This window comes from Sus scrofa, chromosome 7, assembly GCF_054392235.1.
Source record: "Sus scrofa isolate SSC_HxYL_T2T_F1_AM1 chromosome 7, Sscrofa_HxYL_maternal_Yorkshire_Landrace_v2.0, whole genome shotgun sequence".
Classification (NCBI taxonomy): Eukaryota; Metazoa; Chordata; class Mammalia; order Artiodactyla; family Suidae; genus Sus; species Sus scrofa.
In genome coordinates, this window is record NC_139389.1 from 7864579 (window position 1) to 7885487 (window position 20909).

Consider the following 20909-nt stretch of genomic DNA (forward strand, 5'->3'; position numbering starts at 1 on the left):
CACACACACACACACACACACCCACACACACACACACGCAGTCAAAGAGGAAATGGCCATTGTCAAGGACACTGGTTCTAAAGGAAGTGGCTGAGGGATGAGTATCACCAAGGTCAGTCTCAGGACACAGTGGAAAGGGAAAGAAAGGACCCTGCGTTTTTATGTCTGCCGACAAAAGTCGGCTTAGATCTTTTCCATTACGGTTTATTACAAGATTTTGAATATAGTATCTTGTAATCAACTATCATGGAAAGGAATCAGAAAAAAGGTATAGCTATAAACATATATATATAACTGAATATATATATAACTGAAACATATATATATACATATATACATATATATATATATATAACTGAATTACTTTGCTATACCCCTGAAACTAACATAATATTGTAAATCAACTATACTTCAGTAAAAAAAGCCAGAAGAATTTAGCTTCAGGAGTTCCTGTTGTGGCTCAGAGGGTTAAGAATCTGCCTGTTAGGATGTGGGTTCGACCCCAGGCCTCACTCAGTGGGTTGTGTGAGCTGCAGTGTAGGTCACAGATGCAGCTCAGATGTGACCCCTAGTCTGGGAACTTCTACATGCCATGGTTGCAGCCATAAAAAGAAAAAAAATCAGCCTCCATCTGAGAGCCATCAAACCCCTTCGGCTTCTTTCTATCATCGTCTTAAGGATATAGGGGGACGTGGAATTTCCCCAAAGAAGGAAACAGCCAGAGTCAGAAGACATGGGTATCTACAAGTGTCTGGATTTTCATTCTTGGAATACTTGGTTTACACCTGGGTTCTTTCATTGGATGATATCCGGAATGCTGATTTTTTTTTTAAGAGTTGAATCCTCTGGAGATTGTTAAGGAGTAGACACAAAGCCTTCAGGCTGAGGAGTTAGAAAATATGATGCAGAGCACACTGAGGTTTCTTTCTGAGCAATATTTGTCAACTGCGAGCCGACACACTTTCGCTTACGTGATCAGCACTGGCCACAGAAAGGCAGCAGGAGATCTGCGCGGTCCCGCTGGTCCCTAGTCATGCTGAGCCCTGGAGACAAGTGTCCAACACCTGCCACCAAAGACCCCTCTGGCGCTGAGGCCACATTTCAGCATTGATTTACATTTTCTGGAAAGTGCTTCTAAATCCCTATGGTGGCCACAAAGCTTACATGAGTATCTTGGACTCTCTCTAAATAGTCAAGTCATTGACTCTGCCCCAAGTTCTCACATTTTCTAAGATTTTCCAGCTTTGTGAACGTTAGCCCAGCTTTCTCTTTTGAGCATTCCTGAGTGGGGGAGGCTTTAAGAAACGTGACGTGAGGCACTCATCTCCCAAAGGTCCTCTCTGATGTGCAGCGGCTCTGACGTGCCCGGATGGGGCTGTGCCAGTCTGCAGCTCCCGGGTTTGGGGATCTTAACATTCCTTCCACACTGGCCTGTTCCTGTGTGACAGGGGATCATTCAGAGCTCAGCAGTTCTTTGGTGGCTCCTACACCAAAAGGACACGACTTCTGGAGAGTTGATGATGAGAGGTGATGCTCCTTGCAGATTTGGATAACTGGATCCCAGAAAAAAGTTTCTATGGGATCAGATGTGGTAACACGATATGAAGTATTTCTTCAGGTGCTGGGTTCCTGCCCTAGAATAAATGCCACACATTCATCCTTGATTTAAGGTCGATGCAGGACAGAAACATTCATATGGTGGGATTTGTTTACCAAGAAAGCACTGAAAGCTTAGAGCAAAGCCTCTATCTCACAGAAGAATAATTACCAGTGGGTGGTTAGGAAGCATGTGTGTCCATGGGTTTGTTGTGTGACTTTACGGCCACCCTCTATTACTTCTTGGCTGCTTGTGGAGGAGGAGATAATTGCTGACTGTATTTGAGAAGAATAAATCAGCTTTTCCTCACAAATCTGATGATCATCAATAGTCCACGGGTTTTTAAGAGTTCAATTCTCTGCCCTTTTGTGTCTTTGAGGTTTTCTTGAGCGATTCCCGAGGGGCAGAAAGAAGGTGGGAGAACACACAGGTTCCCGTGGGCGCCTAGAACCAGAGGTCACTCACGACGTGACCAAACCCACTTGGCTAAGAAGGGATCCTAGTGACCATTCTAATCCAACAGTCCTGTCTTACAGCCCGGAGGGTCTCCTACTAGATTGTCAGCAGAGCCAGGACAAGCATCTGGTTCCCCTCGTAATCTGGGATTTTTTTTCCACTGGACAAGGATGTGATTCCCAAGAACCTTCTCCAGCTTAGAATTTAGTGCCGTTGCTATTAAGCCTTGGAATTTATAAGCATTTGTCCCAGGTTGCCTGGTTTTGATAGATTTAAGTATTGGCAAAGGATCAAAAACACAGGGCAGGCACAAATCCTTTTCAAGGGTCCGTCCCTAGATAAATCTGACAGGCGCCAAATAATGACGAAGCCCTGACACCCACTCACCCAAAAGATAGATTTTATTAACAATAAAACAACCATCTGGATTCCAGCCAGCATTACAGCGCTGGCACCGAATCACATTTATCTGCCTGTCTAGACAAATTCCTCTAACATCCAGGTACTTGGGGAAGTGAAAGAAGAATTAAGTTATAAAGGAGTAGGAGACTCCAGTCCACAAATAATATTACAGTCTGTTCCAAAAACCGTATTATTCCTCAATAGTCAAAACACACAGTTCATAACATCTAATGAATTATCTGACAGAAGGGAAAAAAAGATCTATTTTACATTCCCAGATATCTTAACTTTCTGCACCAAGGGATGCAGCGCCTAACGTATGAAGTTACATCAAAACCCACGAATGCCAATGTGGACACATACTGGCAACGCGCATCTGCCTTCCAGCCGGAACCCACCGAGGTAGCCTGGGTACCACTGCTCACTGCAACTCTTCTCGATGACCCCTGACCTAGGCTTGCTGCCTGAATGCTATTATCCTACTTAACTTGTGAGGTCTTCCTAGAGTTTTTAAAAAATGGATTTGTACCCTGGGCTGAGAGGGTATATGATCACATACCATCTGCACTGCGACTGCAGAGTTGTCTCCAGACAGAATCTTTGTTATTATTTATTTTTTGCTTTTTTAGGGCCACACCTGAGGCATATGGAGGTTCCCAGGTTAGGGGTCGAATCGGAGCTGCAGCTGCTGGCCTACGCCACAGCCACAGCAACCTGGGATCCGAGCCGCATCTGCGACCTACACCACAGCTAACGGCAACGCCAGATCCCTGACCACTGAGTGAGGCCAGGGATCGAACCCACATCCTCATGGATCCTAGTTGGGTTTGTAACCTGCTGACCCCAGTGGGAATTCCTCCAGACAGAATCTTCAGAGATGCTGCAGCTTCTCAACTGGAAGGGAGAGGAACAGGGTCAGGAGCAAGTTGGGGAGAAGAAAACCTCAAAATGAACTTGAAGAAAGTGTTGGGTGGCCGGGGATATAGACAAGCTCCTGCTCCACACACACAGGACACACCAGTTTGTGAGAATGACATAGCTGTCTTCAAGGCCTAAGTGCAACATGCAATATGCATCTAGAACTGGGTCTTGAGGAAAGCTATTTCATATATTTTTATCTTATATATTTACATATTTTACATATAATAAGAAGACTCTTAGGAAAATGAAGCCAAAGGAAGACGTCCGAGAATTCAGGTTGCCTTAGAGACGGTCTGGTGGTTTTTCCTGTGACCTCGTGAGACCCTGCGCTTCTCAGTATTTTGTGGTATTTGCTTGAATGAATGGGAGGAAGCTTTCTTTTGGTTGGGACCTGTTACAGTACGTCCAACCTCAGCCACGATAAAATGATGGCCAAACAGTTCTATGGTTGTAGTTCTGTACTTCCATCACCTGAGACCCGTAAGCAGCAAGGCAGTTATTTTTATGCAGAAGGAATGAGGGAAGATTAGACCAGCGATTCTCCACTGGGGGTGTGTGTGGGGGGGCATGGGGGTTGGGGGGTGGGGCTGTGTCCCTGAGAGGTGACATTTGGCAATGTTCAGAGACATTTTTGGTTATTACATGTGTGCGTGCGCGTGCACACACACACACACGCACACACACACACGTGAGCTCTTGTTACTGGTAGCTGCTGGGTAGAGGCCAGGGAGGCTGCTAAACTTCCCACACCACACAGGACAGTCCCCACAACGAAAATGATCCAGCCCTAAATGTCAACAGTGGAGAAACCCTGGATGGAGGTATGGACACAAAGCTGTTACATTCATGGATCAGAGCCCCTCTCCGTCCTCATCTTCTAAGACTTACGGCAATGAAATCACTGCCTTCTGTGCCTCTGTCTGCCCCACTTGCAAAGCGGGGATAATGAACACGTTCTTTATAATAACACCATGAGGAGTCAAGAAATTATATATGCAAAACGCTCTGATTTCTTCATAAGAAAGGGTCTCTGTAAAATCAAAGCACAGTCACGATTACTGCGCTCTTAGGAGCCCATGAACTCATGCCTTAAGAACGGTACTCCTCCCCCTCAAAAAAAAATTCCTCCGGGGAAAGAAAACAAACCAGAAATGATCTCATCATGATTACACCTGCCACACCAAAAAACAGACACAGTTTAGAGAAACTGAATTCTTTCCCGCCAGCAATGAAGTAAGCTGCGTCTGTAATTAAGATCTTAATAAGGGAGGCAGGAGGCTTGATGAGGACGCTGCAGGCTGTGAAACACGGAGCCCTCCTGCCAGGTTTCCACAGAACAATTGAAATACAATCCCCCTGGCTGCTGCAAGCTCTCAGGTGTTCTCTGCACGATCCATATTTCAAAACGGGCTCTCCTTCATTGCTAGAGATGCCTGTGTCTACCAGGAGCAAGGAAAAGACGACCTTATCATTTACAAGTGAATGTGGAAAACTGGCCTGAGTCTACTTGAGAAGAAGGCTCTTAGAAAATTTCCTGATAAAAAGCTGAAAAAAAGCCAGAGAAAAGGCTGGCATAAGGCAAAAGAGATAACGCCTTATGCTGATGGATCCCTGGGACGACCATGTGTTCCTAAACTTTCCGCGATGGTCCCAGTTTCAAATATCCCTCCCACGGTCAGACCATCTGTCCCACTTTTGGGTCCATGAAACATGGATACACACTCACGGAATGATACATATTTTAAACAAAAAATAAAAGATAGGCATCCAAGTATGTGCCATGCTAATGAGCCTGCCTTGGCCGAATTTAGGATTTGGGGGGGCGGGGGGAAGATAGGTACTGCTAAGAGTCTTAGATTTAGCCAATGGACATAGTCTCTCCTTGACAGGATAGTCTTTACAAGGAAAGGAGATATATGGCAAAGGCATGAGGGCCCCTGTGAGGTCGTTGAGAAAGTCCAGCTTCGCAGTGAATGCCGTTGGGCTAATGTATTCCCAGCTCCCTCTTCGCTTTCCCCCATTTAAGGGGATGCCCATCACACTTAGCTCTCAGTGGAAAAGGATGGAGAATCAGGGAAGAGCCCGGGAGTTCCATCCCAGAGGAACACTCAAGGGAAAAGCACTTCAGGATTTTGCCCTGTCAATGCTTTCGTGATGGTCCTGCAGCACAGCTGGTCCCCTTGGCCATTTCCTGCTAACTCCAAGTCATGCCAAATGACTAGGAACCACAAGAAAACAAAAAGCAGTAACAACAACTAGCTCATCAACAGACCCTGACATGTCCTATTAGACACTAAAGACTCTGAATTCCAAGAAAGCTGGAGTGTCTAGAAGTCCACTTTACTGCCTTCCCAGCGTGCTGGCTTTGCTTCTTACGGTTCTTAGGGGCTGGGGGCTAGAATCCCAGCTCATTCTTTCAGAGAGTACAGAGCCTGGGGACAGAGGAGTCTGAGTCCTGAGTGAGCCCCATCTCCCGTGGGAATGAGGTGCTAAATTAAGGCTAACAAACCGACAGTCACAAATCAATGAGATTAAGGCTAATTCATACAAGAGACAGCACTGGGTTTCCACATAACTAAAAGAAATCAGGAAAAATAATGACACATCATACTGTCTAAATGTATATAGCTTTAATTAAATGGAAAGGTCTAGTTCAAATCTCAATCGTATGCCTTTTGGTGGCTGCAGCTTTCTAATGAGTTTCGAAAATAACACCTCCTCCCCCCACATGGGCAGAAAGAGTAAAGAAAGGAGTTACACTTAAATTCAAAGGGAACTATCAAATATTTTGTGCCGTGCTACACTTCTGCATATTCGTGGTTGCTCAATCTTTAGTTCTGGTTAAGCATAAACATCAACCTTCCACATAAGGAACATTTTTGGTCACATCTTATAAATATTACCTTGACATATAAGAAATATCAGGAAAAATCCTCATCTGCAACATACACACCAAGATCCACCAGGAAATAAGATGCCTCCAAATCAATGAATCCAGCCTTTGAATAAGCATCATGAACCGCCTACTTAAAATCCATTTGGCACAATTAATGGTTGGGGGAGAGGTGGGAGGAGAGGACTAGGTATATGTCTTTGAAAACATTCCACTACCTCTACCATCAGCTGTCCCAGCCCCCACCTCAACCACGAAAAATCCCTGTCACCACCATCACGACTCAGAGTTTCTGGAATGCCCATTCCACCTCCCTCCAAGCAGACACCTCAATTCACGTAGGTCGCACCGTCTACCTTCTGAAAGAATCGGTCTTTCCAGTGGAGGGTGAAAAAGGTCACCACCAAGGCATTTATCTTAAAATGAAGATGCCCAGGAAGACAGTCTTTTGCAGCTAAGCTGTAACGTTCCCTGGGAGTGCGGAGTCCTCATTAACTAGGGAGAATTCCCGCAGGGAGGTGACTGGAATGTTCCAAGTAAATAAGACGGAGGGGGTGTTGTTGACCAAGTACAAACAGGGTTTTTTGTTGGGAGGGGAGTCCCTTTTCCACGCCCATGCTCTGTGCAAGCATCCATCGCCTAGGTAACTAGTAGCTATTCTCTGCATTTTCAGTTGGAGATGGACAATTTCTTCTCAGTGGCCCTGTTTTGTTTACCTTGGCAAGGAGGCTTGGTAATTAAGTCTATATGTTACTGCAGAGTAACTCTATGGTTCCAGGAGCTAGGATTTCAAACCAATTTGTTTAGGTTTCTTTCTAACCTAAAACGATCTAAAAATAGATCGCCAAGCCCTCTTCCTTGTCACCGCCATCACCCTAACTGATGGCAGAATAGGGACAGAGTTGACCCTCAGCCCCAGAGACCTCCTTTGCATTTCACTTTTGATTTTTCATATTCACGACTTCTCCTTCTCCTCCCTAATATTTTCATTGTGGATAAGCAAGTCTAGCAAAGATTTCCTCTTACATTTGTATCTATGTAATGCTTCTGTGCCTATATATATGAATATATTACATATGTCATCATGCATCATATAAAAGCTGCCTTTTAAAAATGCCTACTAGGTGCTAGAAATGGATGATTTTCATATACCCTTACAACTATCTGATGAGACAGCTATTATTCTTCTCATTTTATAAATGAGGAAATGGAGGCCTGTAGTAGCTTGCCTAAAAGTATACTGCTAGAAAATAACGAGTGGGATTTGGAAGAAAACTCATGTACTTTCCACTATGCCATACAGCAAGACTCTTTTCATGGGTGTTTGTGTAAGTATGTTATGTAATTTAACATTCAATTCAATATTTATTGAGTACCTACTATGAGCAAGGTCCTGTATATCAAGTCTTATTAACAATGAAGATACAGGGTCATTAATGTATTAGCAAGCGGGGACATAGGCGTGCTAGTAAATCCCTGTATCTGGCATCTGCATTTCTACAAGACACATCCAGGTCCATGGACTATTCAATAACACTCAACCATCGTAACCTAGTGACTGGGGCTTGGACATAATCCTGCCATCAAGTCTTGAGTCCACACTATCCTTTCAACATCCATTGGGCATCTACTTACATAAGAAGAGCTGGATCCGACTAGAATTGTCTACTTCCTACAGGAGCCATGTAAGAACCTCACCGTGGCAAATATCTTGCTTAGGCTTTAGAACAATCCTATGATGCAGTTATCATCCCTATTTTACAGATAAGAAAACTGAGGCTCTGAGAGATTAACTTGCCCAAGGTTAGAGAGCATCATGTCACAGGAAACAGAAACGCCTTTTCCCAAACCCCACTCTCTGTCTTATCTCTCCTACAAGAGCACTTAATGCCACACCCCGGTCTCCTTGCCCCCAAGACGCTAATAGATCCTGGATCGTACCTTTTATTCAAGGACTTTATCAGTCTGCCTCTACATGCACATAAAGGGCGAGTCTCTAGTTCTCAGTGGACTGCTCCAGTGGTCAACCTCTGTGAGCTCCGGGTATCATTCAGATAGTGATTTGATGGAAAGCAGGTGATGAGCAAGGCAGTGTGAACAGAGTAGGGCAGAGGTGAGAAGCAGAAAGGCTGTTGTAGGAATTACAGGACAGTCAAGGAGACAAAGGTGGGGGCTTCTCATTGTTTTCCATGAGTGGATGGATGAGGAGACCTGACTCCTGGGAGGGGACAGACAAACCAGGTCACGCAGCCACAGTGAGGCGGGGGCAAATGAGTGGGAGCAGCAAGGGACCAAGGTTTCCCAGAGCACGGTCAAAAGACGTTCTTTGTGTCACGTCTGTGTGGGTGTGTGTGTGTGGGGGCAGGCCCTACAGAAGTCTGGTATTAGAGAAGCATAAAGAATGCTCGAATGAAAAAAATGAGAGATGATAAGGTCACCAGGGCCCGAAAGAGGAGGGCATTTGCAAAGAGGCTTGAAAAGTGGAGAGGAAGTTTTTTTTAGAAGTTGGGGGGGAGGGTGGTGCAGACAGGAAGCCAGTGCTGAATTCTCAGAAGAGGACTGATGTATATTCCAGCAAGGAAAGGATATGCTGAGGGACTTTTGGTTACTGTGCAGTTTGCTAGGTTTGGTGAACACCTTCAGGTCTACCAAGACTTTGAGCTCTGCGTAGGTAAGTCATTTAGCTCTGAAAATGGGTTTGCTCAATAAATACATAACCAAGGAGTTAATTTTTTTTCAAAACATCTTTTGATGCTTTTATATTCATAGAGCACACACAAGATTTAAAAAGAAGGCAGGAGTCTCTACTCTGGACACTGTGCAAAACTCATTTAGAGGAGAATAAAAAATTTAAAAGCAAAATGTCCGGGCCAGGAAAGAATCAGGAATTATATCGGTCATAAATGACTACATTGACTATATCTAAGAGAACGTGTTCACCTGTTTTCAAACCACCTTAAGAAAATAAAAATATGTTCAAAGGCCCCTCAAAAGCTTTGTATACAACGTATGTTCTGGTTTTCCTCACCTACCTTATCCTCCTTCAACCAGGATACAAGAATCTGAATTTCAGAATGTAGTTTCCTTATTTATATTATGGGTGCCATCTGTAATTTCCTTCAAAATTTAAGAATGGATTCGCTGAATGGCAGACTAGACAAATAATGAAGAATTTTAATAGAAGCACACAGGGTGCAGAAATTTGGCCAAGCCACCAAAGCTGCTCAGCTATTAGAGATCAAACAGGCAGTGCCTGTTGGGCACTGACCAGGCCTGGGCCTGCACACACTGGGTGGGGCCTTGGGCCTCTGCTCAAACACAGCTGTGCACCCCCCCTTCAGTTACCCCCCTGGCAGAGGCAGCAGCAATCCACCCCCAGACCCTCAGGAGGGAAGCCCTCCGTGAGCAAACCACAGCCATCAAGGCACGGCCCGCTCCCCAATATTTCAGAACATGCTCTGTGTATTCAGAGGAGCTCGTGAAAAACTCTTAATAAATGGAGCCCCTCCCATTTACTATTGGAGAGCCTCAGATGGGACTCTTTAAAGAGAAACTCACTTTTAAGTGAATATGAGAGTGACAGCAGCCTCCTTATGAACAAATAAAAATGCAAACAAGAAATAAAAAGACAAGGTGTATGCTAGTTCACCAAAAGCAACAGCTTGAAAAAAAAGTACACCGAAGACATAGCTGACATTCCACAGTTCTCAAGATTACTGTAAATACCTAGGTGGCCAACCCAGAGTGGTGTGTAAGTTCAAAATGAGTGGAGGCTTGGTGGTTCTGCCCTTATGATCCCTGAAGTAGCCAAACCAGATAATCTGGTTGAAAAGAACAATCTTATAGTGGCTGGATTATAAATCTCTCAGTGAGCATTTTTAAGTCTGACTATGCTAAATATATAGTGTTTAGAGCAATAGTGTGTCTAAAAGATAACTCCTGACTCCAGGACTTTACAATCTAATAATTATCTGGTTTTACTACCTAAGTAGCTCAAATTAAACAAATAACTGCCAAAGCTGCATTTCATTTTACTTTGTAAAGTTACTGTCTTAAAAAAAGGGATAATCCTTTGGATGAAATAAAGTCTTAAACTTCCTGGGAGAAGAAAACAACAGTCACACAGGACATTTTAGGGAGGTCACAGATGGCTCTTTCTTTTTCTTTGATAGTGGTTGAAAGCCACAAGTTCTAGAGCCAGAGACCTTGGTTCAAATCCCAACTCCACCCCTTTTTAGCTGTGTGGCTTGGGATAAATTACTTAGCCTCTCTGTGCTACAACTTCCACATTTGAAAATGAGTATAAAGTATTAATACGACCTCCTGGAATTAACTGGGAGAGTTAACTATGACAACATTATTGTCATGGCGTCAACAGTCTTTTAAGAGCTGTTATTTATCACTGCTCTAACTTCGTGTCATTTCCTCTCCTCAAAATTCCAAGGTCCTCTTCTGAAATAAGGTTGCCCATTATTAACTAGAGAGAAAATAAGCCTTATAAGAAAGGGAAAGTAGATTGCTTCAGCGGATGTTTTCTTTCATAGCCACCACAAGGTGTCAATCTGTCATTTGGTTTAGTTGAAGTCAGACGTTGTGCTGGTGAAGATGTCCACGAGCTAATAAAAACCATACGGTTACATCACTCCGCAGGGTGTTCGACTCCGGTAAGACCTGGCAGAGGCAGGTTTTCCCCCTGAATGCCAACTGCAGTGCCCATCACCAGTTGCCATGATGTTTTCTTTCCACGAAAGTAAAACTAAACATGATGAGGTCACTGAATCAGAGTGACTTTAGACTTTGTCACTTTCCACATTGCAGCACTCAACATTAAAAACAGCCATTTATACTTTCCAATAATAAACATATTTTCTCTTTTTTTCCCCCTTGAGGTCTGTTTTTAGGAGACTAAAGGCACTTACAATAGGGAGAGGAGGGGCCAAGATTCACTAAAGGCTATGTAATATCTGGTGACATAATCTTGGTAATATCCTGTACTGTTCTAAATAAGGGAACTGTGGGAGTATGGGTGAACCACTTCAAGAAAGAGAGCTTTCCCATCAGGTAGAAGGATTTGTTTCTGGTTGCATCCTCAAGTCAAAATACTAAGGATCTTCAAGATTATCCATCCCCCTCATCTTTCCTATTGAGGCAGAAAGTGGAAAGCTGATAGTACAGTGATAACTGATACCTCTGCCTTCAGAGAGGTCTAACCTTTTCAAGGAGAACTATAAGTCATGCATCACAGCAAAGACTTTCAACAGTTAGATTTACAGCTACTGAATAAGATTTATAGCTTTTGAATAAAAGATTTATCATTGAGGTTAGCCAGTGGCTATTAGCCTGGACTGAGTATTTACAACCTCACATTAAAAAAGGATGAGCCAGAAGCTAGATAATTCAGAAAGAAAGCAAATAGCTCCCAGCTAGCACAATCCTGAAGGCCAGACAGGTAATACAAATGGCCAATCCCAAAGCATAACCACCTTGCCTAAATGCATTTTTAATAATAGTATGTTTGTTTAAACGCACCAGGACTGTGTCTATTCTAGAAGTATTCAACCTTTAAGGAAAATTGACATCCAATTTATTGCAGTCTGCCCTGAATGGGGTCTCTGGAAGCTGCTTGCCTGGTTAGAGGGGGGCAACTTAAAATGGGATATTCTAAGCAAGTTATAATCCTTTTGCACACACAAAGGTACAAAAAACATGGGAAAAATAACACTGCTGAGTGTTGGACCCTGTGAGGGACAATAAGCTCACTGGAGCTCTCAGGCCCTCAGTCCATTCAAACACCAATGACACCATTTTCAAGAAACAGAAAAACAGTCATTTGTTCTTAATCCAACATGATTTACAGATGTCAGAATTCTCCATCATCAGCTATATACTAGTACATGGAGCTTTTCTCCTACTAAAAGTACACTTGGCAAACTGCTTCCCAGAGCAAATGCTTTAAAGCAAAGGCTGAAAACTGCTTGAAAAGCCAGTCTGAGAGATGCAGCAGTTCTGATTCCTCTCCTATTAAGCTCCTGGGCAGTGGAGGCCAGGTCCAGGGGAGCCACGGAGTCCGGAGCTAAGACAAGCTCCGCTCTGATCTCCGGTAGCTGCTACAGCCTGGTTCTAACGCCGCAGAACTTCCAGGGGCGGTGGATCAGGTGTGCTTTGAGTTTCTGGAGTGAGTCTTAGTGACGGGGTCCCTGCCTGCCTATATGCCAATCTCGGTGACTGAGACCCATCTCAGACGTCTCTCGGGCACAGCAGCGGTCCCTGCAAAGGAGGTGTCACAGTGGGACAAACACACACGCACGCGCGCGCGGAAACCGTCTGTAAAAGGCACCCTCTTACCTTATACTTCATCTCGGCAGCGGTGGATTGAGCTGTTTTCCTGCTCTAGTTAGACTTCATCAAGCAGTGGCGGGTCCGCCCCTCCATCGAGCGCCGGGCGAGAGGAAAGTGAGAACAGCCCCGCTCCGGCCCCGGCTGTCAGTCTCAGCGCGGAGTTCCAGCCCAGCGACGCCCTCCAAGCCTCTGAGCTCACTGTTGTGACTGAGGCAGGCCGAGTACCGACCTCATTTGCATACGGCCCCGCCATTGGCTAGTGCGCCAAAGGTAATACTGACGCTCCGCCCACCCTCAACTCCTGAAAACTGACAAAAGAACTTGTAATGTGATCGTTTCTTTTTGCATTGTCAGAAAGGGTGGAAAATAAGTTCGGAACCCGTCCTGAACCTTACTCCACCCCTCCCCGTCCCAAAACAAAACACCCGGGAAAAGGAGATAAACTCCTTCATAAGATTAACCTAAGTTTTCAAGAAATGGAATTCACAAAGCAGTCTGACAGTCGTGCTTCCTGTGACCTAGCAACTCCTTCATAAACCCGTTTCATTTCAAAGCCATTCACCTCACAATCTCTACATGAAACGAACTCGGGGAACAAAAGGTTTTCTGTCTCCAGGCTCCTTTTTACTAACTACCCCTGCTGCTATCTCTCTCTTTCCTCTCCTTTCTTGTGGCTGTTTGCTTTTTTTTTTTTTTTTTTTTTTTTGTCCTTTTCAATGTTCAAAGTACTTGCAATGTCAGTCTGCAAGGAGCCAGAAGACAATTCTCCCTCAGTGAAAAGGGACTCCCTAGCACCAGCGCCAGGGATTCCCTGGCCAGCTTCTCACCAGGGCCTCACAGAGTTGAGTGCCAGCTACATTCAGTGACCTTCTCTGGCTTTGCTGAGGATAAAGGTTAGATGCGACCTCTCCAACAGGGCCGGCCAGTGCACGCCCTATTTATCATCGTCCTTCACCAAGTAATGTGCTCTTCGATGGCTGGCATTTCTTGCACTAGCTTTGAACACTGCAGTTTTTCCTTCTGACCTCTCTCCTGAAAATGACCCATTAACCCACCAACACTTATTATCTGGGGAACAAAAAAATGCCCACTGTTTGATGAGCCTGGTTAAAAGGACCGGTCTTTTCTCAGTGGAGCACAGAACACTCTCTCCAGCTTCATGCTTTCTATAGAGAGAGAGATCACCCAGGAGAGCACAGAAACCGTCATCTCCAGCAGCTCTTCTGAGGGATGGAAAAGTGAGGGGAAAATCCTTTTCGTGGAAGCTCAGGATTGTGACTTGGGGAGTGCAGACAATAGCTGTCACTGACTGGGAAGGGACTCCAACCAGACTCCATGACTTGGATGGAAACAGCAGCCCTTGTTTTTTTCCTGACCGAATTGGATCAGAATCAGTTTGATTTGTTCCCCCCTCCTCATTCCCAATGGATTAAGATTCTACTTTAATGATCTAAGCAAAAAGAATAGGAGAGCAGTTGCCCTGCAAAGTGGTTTCCAGATACAGGGCTCACAGTTCAGATCACAGCTTAAGGGGGCACCGATTCCCTGGACAGGACCCCCCAGGTGGTCATAATGAGGCTGAGGCACAGGTTGGGGGCCTCCTGGCCTCATTTAGCCTTAGAGGGAGAATAAGCCTGAGCGATTTTGCACGATTTTCCTGAACACACATTAAGCATGTGACATGTTGCCTTGCAGGGATCCTCCTAACAGTTCTGCAGACTTATGGGAGAGTCATTAGCTTGCAGGAAATTGTTTTTGGTGTCTGCCTGGATAAGTCAAAGGCCTTCTCGTCTGTAAGATGAGTCTTGTGGCCTCCAGGAGATCAAGATAACATTCCTTTGGCTTCCTAAGCAGGAAAGCTGAATCCACCTTCTGTTTAGTTTGATGAGTAGTGAACACTATCTCACCCCATTTTAATGCTTTCAGCTTCCCAAAGCATATGCGAAGCCTTTTTCATTCTCTAGGTTAAAAAGCTTATTAATTCACACCAAGTGACATTCCTGCTTTTCTGTTTCTGTCCTGCACAGAGTATATCTGAAGTTCATTTCGAGGTGGTTTGGGTTATGTAAAGAAAAGCTAAAGGGTGCTGGAGCCGGGTACACCAGTGTTAGAATCTCAACAAATTTCTAACTTCCGAATTTTGATGTCCCAAAGTGTAAAACAGAGAAATACCAACCTGCTAGGGCTATGGTGAAGATTAAATGAGATAATGTGGGAGTTCCCGTCGGAGCTCAGCGGAAACAAATCTGACTGGTATCCATGAAGACACAGGTTCGATCCCTGGCCTCGCTCAGTGGATTAAGGATCTGGCATTGCCATGAGCTGTGGTACAGGTCACAGAGGTGGCTCAGATCCGGCGTTGCTCTGGCGTAGGCTGGCGGCTGTAGCTCCAATTTGACCCCTAGCCTGGGAACCTCCATATGCCATGGGAGTGGCCCTAAGAAGACAAAAAAATTAAATTAAATTAAATGAGATAATGCGGATAGACATTAATAGTATTTGGCCCATAGTAAGACCTTAATAAATGGCTGCTTATTATTATTACCAGTATTACTATTATGTTAAAATTATTATATTATTGTATTACTCTATCATATAACATAACATCATATATCATTACGACATTATTGTTATAGGACATTCATTGTAAATTAATTATTATGTTAATGATAACTGTTACCACTATTAGATCATTATGGATATTATAAATGTGATGGGCACTCAGAAGCAGGTGGAGGAACCCTCTCACTCTGTGCCATCTTCTCACTGGGCAGCGAATTTAACAAACATCAGTTCAGCACCTACCATGTGACAGGGGCTGTTCCAGGTGGGGAGGATACAGCAGCAGCCCAGGTAAAGGTCTTACCCTCATGGAGCTTATAGTCTGGTGGGAGTAGAGGGCAGGAATTAAATGAGTATATCATACAGTTTTGGAGTGGCGACTGCCACGAAGAGGAATTAAGTAGGAAACATTGCTAGAGGAAAACAGACCAGAGTGAAGGTCCTGTTTTGGAGAGAATGGTCAGGTAGGGTCCCTCCAAGGCGGTAACAGACAGGGAAGCAGGAATCTGAATACATGAGAGACCCACTCAAAGATCTGGGGAAAGGACATTCCAGACAGAGGCAGTGACCCACAGAAAGGGCCTAGATACTGAAGAGCTTGGTGTGTTTAGGCAGAGCCAGCAGTCCGGGATGCCCAGAGAGGGGTGCCCAGGGGAGGGATGGAGGGGTGAGCTGGGAGAAGGGGGTGTGAACTCTTTGGATCTTCCCTTGAGTGTGACCGGGAGAGTCGGGAATATGATCTGTTTCTGGTTTTACCCTTTTTCTTGGTTTGCTTCAACGCTCAGGGACAGCGGACCATTAGCTGAAGCACTCGACCCTTTCACGTAATGCCGACTGTCGTTACTTCATTTGTGTCGTTTGCTACGTTTCCTTTAAAACCCTTTGGAGAAACACACATTCTCTCAATGAATAGAGAAACAGCCCCCTCCCTCCCCATCTCGTACCTGAGATGTTGGGTGCAAAGGTACTGTTTATATTGAGCTCTGTAAATATCGTCAATTGGTTGATGCAGCCCTCCTAGTACCTTCATGGGTCACCTCCTAAAATGGTCCAGGACCTGTGGGCTCAGACACCGACCAGTGTTCACCCCCATGCTCTCGGCCTGTCCACCTCACCACCTGCCTGCGTGTCTGCCAAGGGCTCGTAAAGGCAAGAGCAAGGGAAAGGGCACAGATGCCATCCAAACCATTTCCCGCTGCCACTGTGCACTGGTGTGAATACAGCAAAAAACCACAGGGGATGCTAGAGAGATGAAATTCTTCTGTCCAAGACTTGGGAGGATCCCAGGTGGCTGCTCTCCAAGAGTGAAGGGCAAAGTCAGAGCCTGTGAGGGCAGGAAGCGACCTCAGGAAACATCCAGTCCAGCCCCTGGTAGAGAGAACGAAGCTGCTGCTCTGGGGTGCGCTGCCAGGTGCTTTAGGTCAGTCCTCTGCATCTCCTGTCTGACTTACTCCAGTCATTCCTTCATTTTCCCTGCCTGAAATCTCTCTTTGCTCCAGTGGGCATTCTGCATCGCTACCTGTTAAATTTTGAGGATGCAGAGCGGATCACGTCATACTGTGTTTAAAAAACGCTAGGAACACTCCAAGGACTTAAAAACAGAATCCATGCACTTTGGCGTGAACTATAATCGGAATTCACCTTCCCTTCCATCTCCCACCATCCCCCCGGGTCCACATCTCACACTCCAGCCACACGCTGGGAGGGGGGCGGGGACTCACCAAATCTGAGATGCTTGTACTGTCCTGACTTTGCCCAGATGGGTCCCTCTGCCCAGAATGTCCTCCCCTCACTCTTCTGCTATCAAGCCCAGCCTAAACACTAACCCTTTTGTGCTTCCTGGTCTACACCCCCCAACCCTGCCCACCTCGCCCTTCCAGAACGAATTCCTCCCACCCTTTACCAGGCCTCCATTGTACTCAGAACATGGCCCTGTCATAAGGCTTTTCCACATTGTATCCTGATGCTTTCTTGATGCCTGTTTTTCCAGCTTCCAGGGAAGCTGGTACCTTATTCAACTCTGTGTCCCCTGCAGGCTTATCCCTTGATGGAGGTTAAATGCCTTCTGATGAATAAGAGGACAAAGGCATCTTCAAAGAATGTATGTTATCTTGAGGTTCTGCCTGGTGCCTGGGAAAGGAGTAGGGAAGCTGGCATTTGAGGGCAGTAGCGTCATTTACATTTATTAGACATGGAGCTCGCATGAGCCCCTTCAAAGCCAGCTCAGAGCCTGTGGCAGTTCCGGCTCTTGGACGCAGGTTAGTGTGGCAACCACAGCTTGTGGGCCGCCTGTTTTTATATGACCTACAAGCTGAGAATAGCTTTTATATTTTCAAATCATTGAGATAAATCAAAAGAAGGATGATATTTCATGAGATGCGAAAAAAATTAGGTGAAATTCACTGTCTATAAATAAAGTTTTATTGGAACACAGGCTCACCAATTTCTTTATGCGTTCTCTCTGAGCTGCAATTGCAGGCTTGAGTGGTTGCAACAGAGGTGATTAAAAACTGCAAAGCTGAAAAAATGTCTTATCTGGCCTCCACAGGAAAAGTTTGCCAATCCACTCTCTAGAACAGTGCAAGATATATCCATTCCTGAGTTCAGATTAAAGAGTAAAGCCTTCTACATCCCCAGAGAAACAACCTAGACAGCATACCCATTCCTTTTTTTTTTTTTTTTTTTTTTTTTTTTTTGCTTTTTAGGGCTGCACCCATGGTATATGGAAGTCCCCAGGCTAGGGGTTGAATCAGAGTTGTAGCTGCTAGCCTACACCACAGCCACAGCAACACCAGATCCTTAACCCACTGAGCCAGGCCAGGAATCGAACATAGATCCTCATGGATACTAGCTGGATTCTTAACCCGCTGAGCCACAATAAGACCCTCTGGATATACCCGTTCTAAGCCATGTTTCACCATTTCTAGTTTGATACTAGTTTTTAAAAAATCTATTATTATACCAAAATTATTTCCAAAAAATTACTAATCTGAAGCAACAACTTTCCAATTCTACAAGTCTCTGGAAACCTCCCCAGACAAAGATGAGCTATCCAGATTTTTTTCCTTCAATCTTCGGACCCCTGCCTCATTCAGTCTCAGTGGAAACCCAGGTGCCAGGCCCTGTGCTAGGCAGTCACAGACATTATTTCATTCAATATTCATCTAATATAACAACTCTATGAGGTAGGTTGTTGTGTTCTAATTTTATACGTCACCAAACTGAGACTTGGAGAGGTTCCATAGCTTGCACAGAGGTCCAGGCTGGGGAACAGCAGGTCCAGCATGCGAACCCAGGCTTTCTGGTTCCAGGATCTGTGTGCCACGTGGCCACCAGGCTTCCTCTGGGCGCCTTTGTTATCTGAGGCCCCATTTTTCAGTTCAATTAATTAGTACTTCCACCCTAGTGGGACTAAACCTTCCTGAGGAAACCCTGTGTGTTCTCGAGTCGTGACTAGGGCTAGTAGTGTGCATGCTGACACACATACCTCACTCACTTGTTCTTGCAAGCTCGTGTGTGTGTGTGTGTGTGTGTGTGGTGTGGTTTCTCTTGTCTACACTGCCTTCCTTTCATCCACTGCTTTCCTAAATCCCATCGTTCCCCCAGTCTGCACCCCATCTCCCTCATGGAACCTTTCCTAGAAAACCTCTCCATTGTAGATCTCTGGCCCCCAACTCCTACTCCCCTGTGTCTCTCATCACCTGTGGCCTAGGTCTGTGCTTCCCAGATCTGGTCTCCCTAAAAAGCAGTTGTGAGAGCTTCAGCTTCCCTGCTCTGAGTTGGAGTCAGTAGGCCTGGTGTGAGGCCTTGGAATCCTTACATGGACAGAGAATCTCCTAGGATGCTGCATACAGTGTTACACGTAGGGATTGTCATTTAGAGCTTTGTACTGCTTCACGCCTGAGGGTCCTCCTCTATGGGGAGATTTTAAGCAGCCTGTAAGAGGAACCACCTTCCGCTGAGTCCCTGTCTACACCTGTGTAGGTAACTGCATCTCATCTGCGTCTTCTCAAAGGCCTGTGTCTTGTCCTAGCGCCCTGCCTTCACTGACGTCAACGTGGAAGAAATAAGTCACTTTTCAGCAGGCAGGTGGCTGAACACCTCTCAGTCTAGGCAAGAGCCCTCTTGCATCTGTTGAGCTGGTTCAACTCTTGGAATGAATGAAAGTCTCTTATTAGAGAAATGGTCAGAACAGTCTCCGATGCTTGATTCTTCACAGGTGGGGTGGAGGGGAGCTTTCATTCACTTTCCTTCCATTCATATTTTGGCACAAGAGACCTCATGAAGGCCACCCAAACCCCACGCACTCATCTTCCCCGCTTTTCACAGCACTACCCCAGGAAGAAGCCCTATTTCCTGAAAGAGTTGTTAAAGCACTGTTTTCACATATTTGTTTCTGCAGATGGAGGGTGGTGTTTACTAAAACGACTTGTTGACTCATGATCCCCAAATTGCTTCTGATTTGGTTCCTCCCTGACTTATTTCTTATTTTCACTCCATGACGAGCCACCTGGGGTGGGGTGGGGCCCTAAACAGATGAGAAATGGTTCCTCCAGATGACTCTTCGTTGCCTAACGCGGTGGATTCCCACACTATGAAGACTTTACAAGGTCTGACTGCCCCTTTTCACTCTGTCAAGTTTATAAGTGTGTCATTGTCACCATCCTTTTAAAAATCCACCACCCTCCCCCTCCTACCTCTCTTTGTCATCCATCCCAGGCTCTTTGGGGTGGCTTTTAATTTTCTCAAGGGTGCAGTGCTAACGTCGAGTGTCTTAGGCCTCTCTGAGTCCTTGATAAAACCCTGCAAGAACACATGTAACACCGGGCCACGAATGTACTACCAAAAACCTACAAAGACTCCTACTAGTGGGTGACTGTGGGCAATGCCTTGACTTGATTTATGAAACACATGCAAGATTTCTGATGTTTTATATATATACGTACATCTACTGTTATTATAACTTTGGAATATTTAATTACTACCTTCCCCCCCACCAAAGAACAAAAAACCCAAAACAGATTAAATTATACGTTAAGTAAATTCACTCAACTCTAGTAAAATATGACAAGCATTTGTGAGGCTCCATCTTGGCCTTTAGTATTTTATGAAGGATCTGGGGGAGTAACTCTGGGGTGAACTAAGAAAAGTGAGAAACAAGCAATAAAGATTTAGGTTTATTTCTCTTCATGAATGTGTTGAAGATAGAGTTTCTGCTATTTATATGCATCCAGCTGAGCAAAGGAATGAAGTTCAGTGGAACAGAAGGAGTTTACCAGAAAAATTGTGCAGACTCCTGGCAAAGGCTCCCTCCTGTTTTCTCCAGCCCTGAGGTGTTCTGTCACTGCACACTCTAGTTTGTCCAAATAAACAATCTGTTAGGTGAAACTACCATGGAAATCTCTTCTGCTGGTAGACACTTGGACTGTGGGTTTTTACAAGGTCAAGGTGATCTGCCAAGACCAAATAAACAGGAATTCCATGACTGGCTGGAAGATGGCATCGACCCTTTCTGACATCATGGTGCAACATGGTAACACTGCTATACAGCATGTATTAAAAGGAAGGGACACGGGCACCACATTTCCTTCTTGGCAACTCTTGTTCTTCTTTTGTATATTCTTAAATTTGAAAAGTCTTTGCCTGCATGTCATCACCACCCGTGGGCTAGGACCCAGCATCACTGTCTACGTGCCAGGACGATAACACGTGTGCTATGCCAGAGCTTTGCAATCCCCC

At 45.1% G+C, this 20909-nt stretch overlaps 1 protein-coding gene and 1 long non-coding RNA gene across 11 annotated transcripts in view; one reads left to right on the top strand and one right to left on the bottom strand.

Annotated features, from left to right (window-relative positions):
* The window catches only part of LOC146401174 (uncharacterized), a 1049691-nt gene that overhangs the window by 46361 nt on the left and 982421 nt on the right, over positions 1-20909 (top strand). The gene's annotated exons all lie outside the window — the stretch shown is intronic.
* Positions 1-20909, bottom strand: part of NEDD9 (neural precursor cell expressed, developmentally down-regulated 9) — a 290141-nt gene that overhangs the window by 37364 nt on the left and 231868 nt on the right. For 4 of the 10 annotated variants that reach the window (XR_014809587.1, XR_014809586.1, XM_003482131.5 and 1 more), the window contains exon 1: positions 12615-12799. The exons of 5 other annotated variants lie outside the window; for them this stretch is intronic. Coding sequence is in view for 2 of the 5 variants with exons in the window: in XM_003482131.5 (XP_003482179.3) it covers positions 12615-12626 (12 nt within the window). In the remaining 3 variants the exon portion in view is untranslated. Of the gene's footprint in view, positions 1-6625; positions 6760-12614; positions 12800-20909 lie in introns of those variants that run through there. One more of the 10 variants, XM_021100185.2, reaches the window with a different exon arrangement.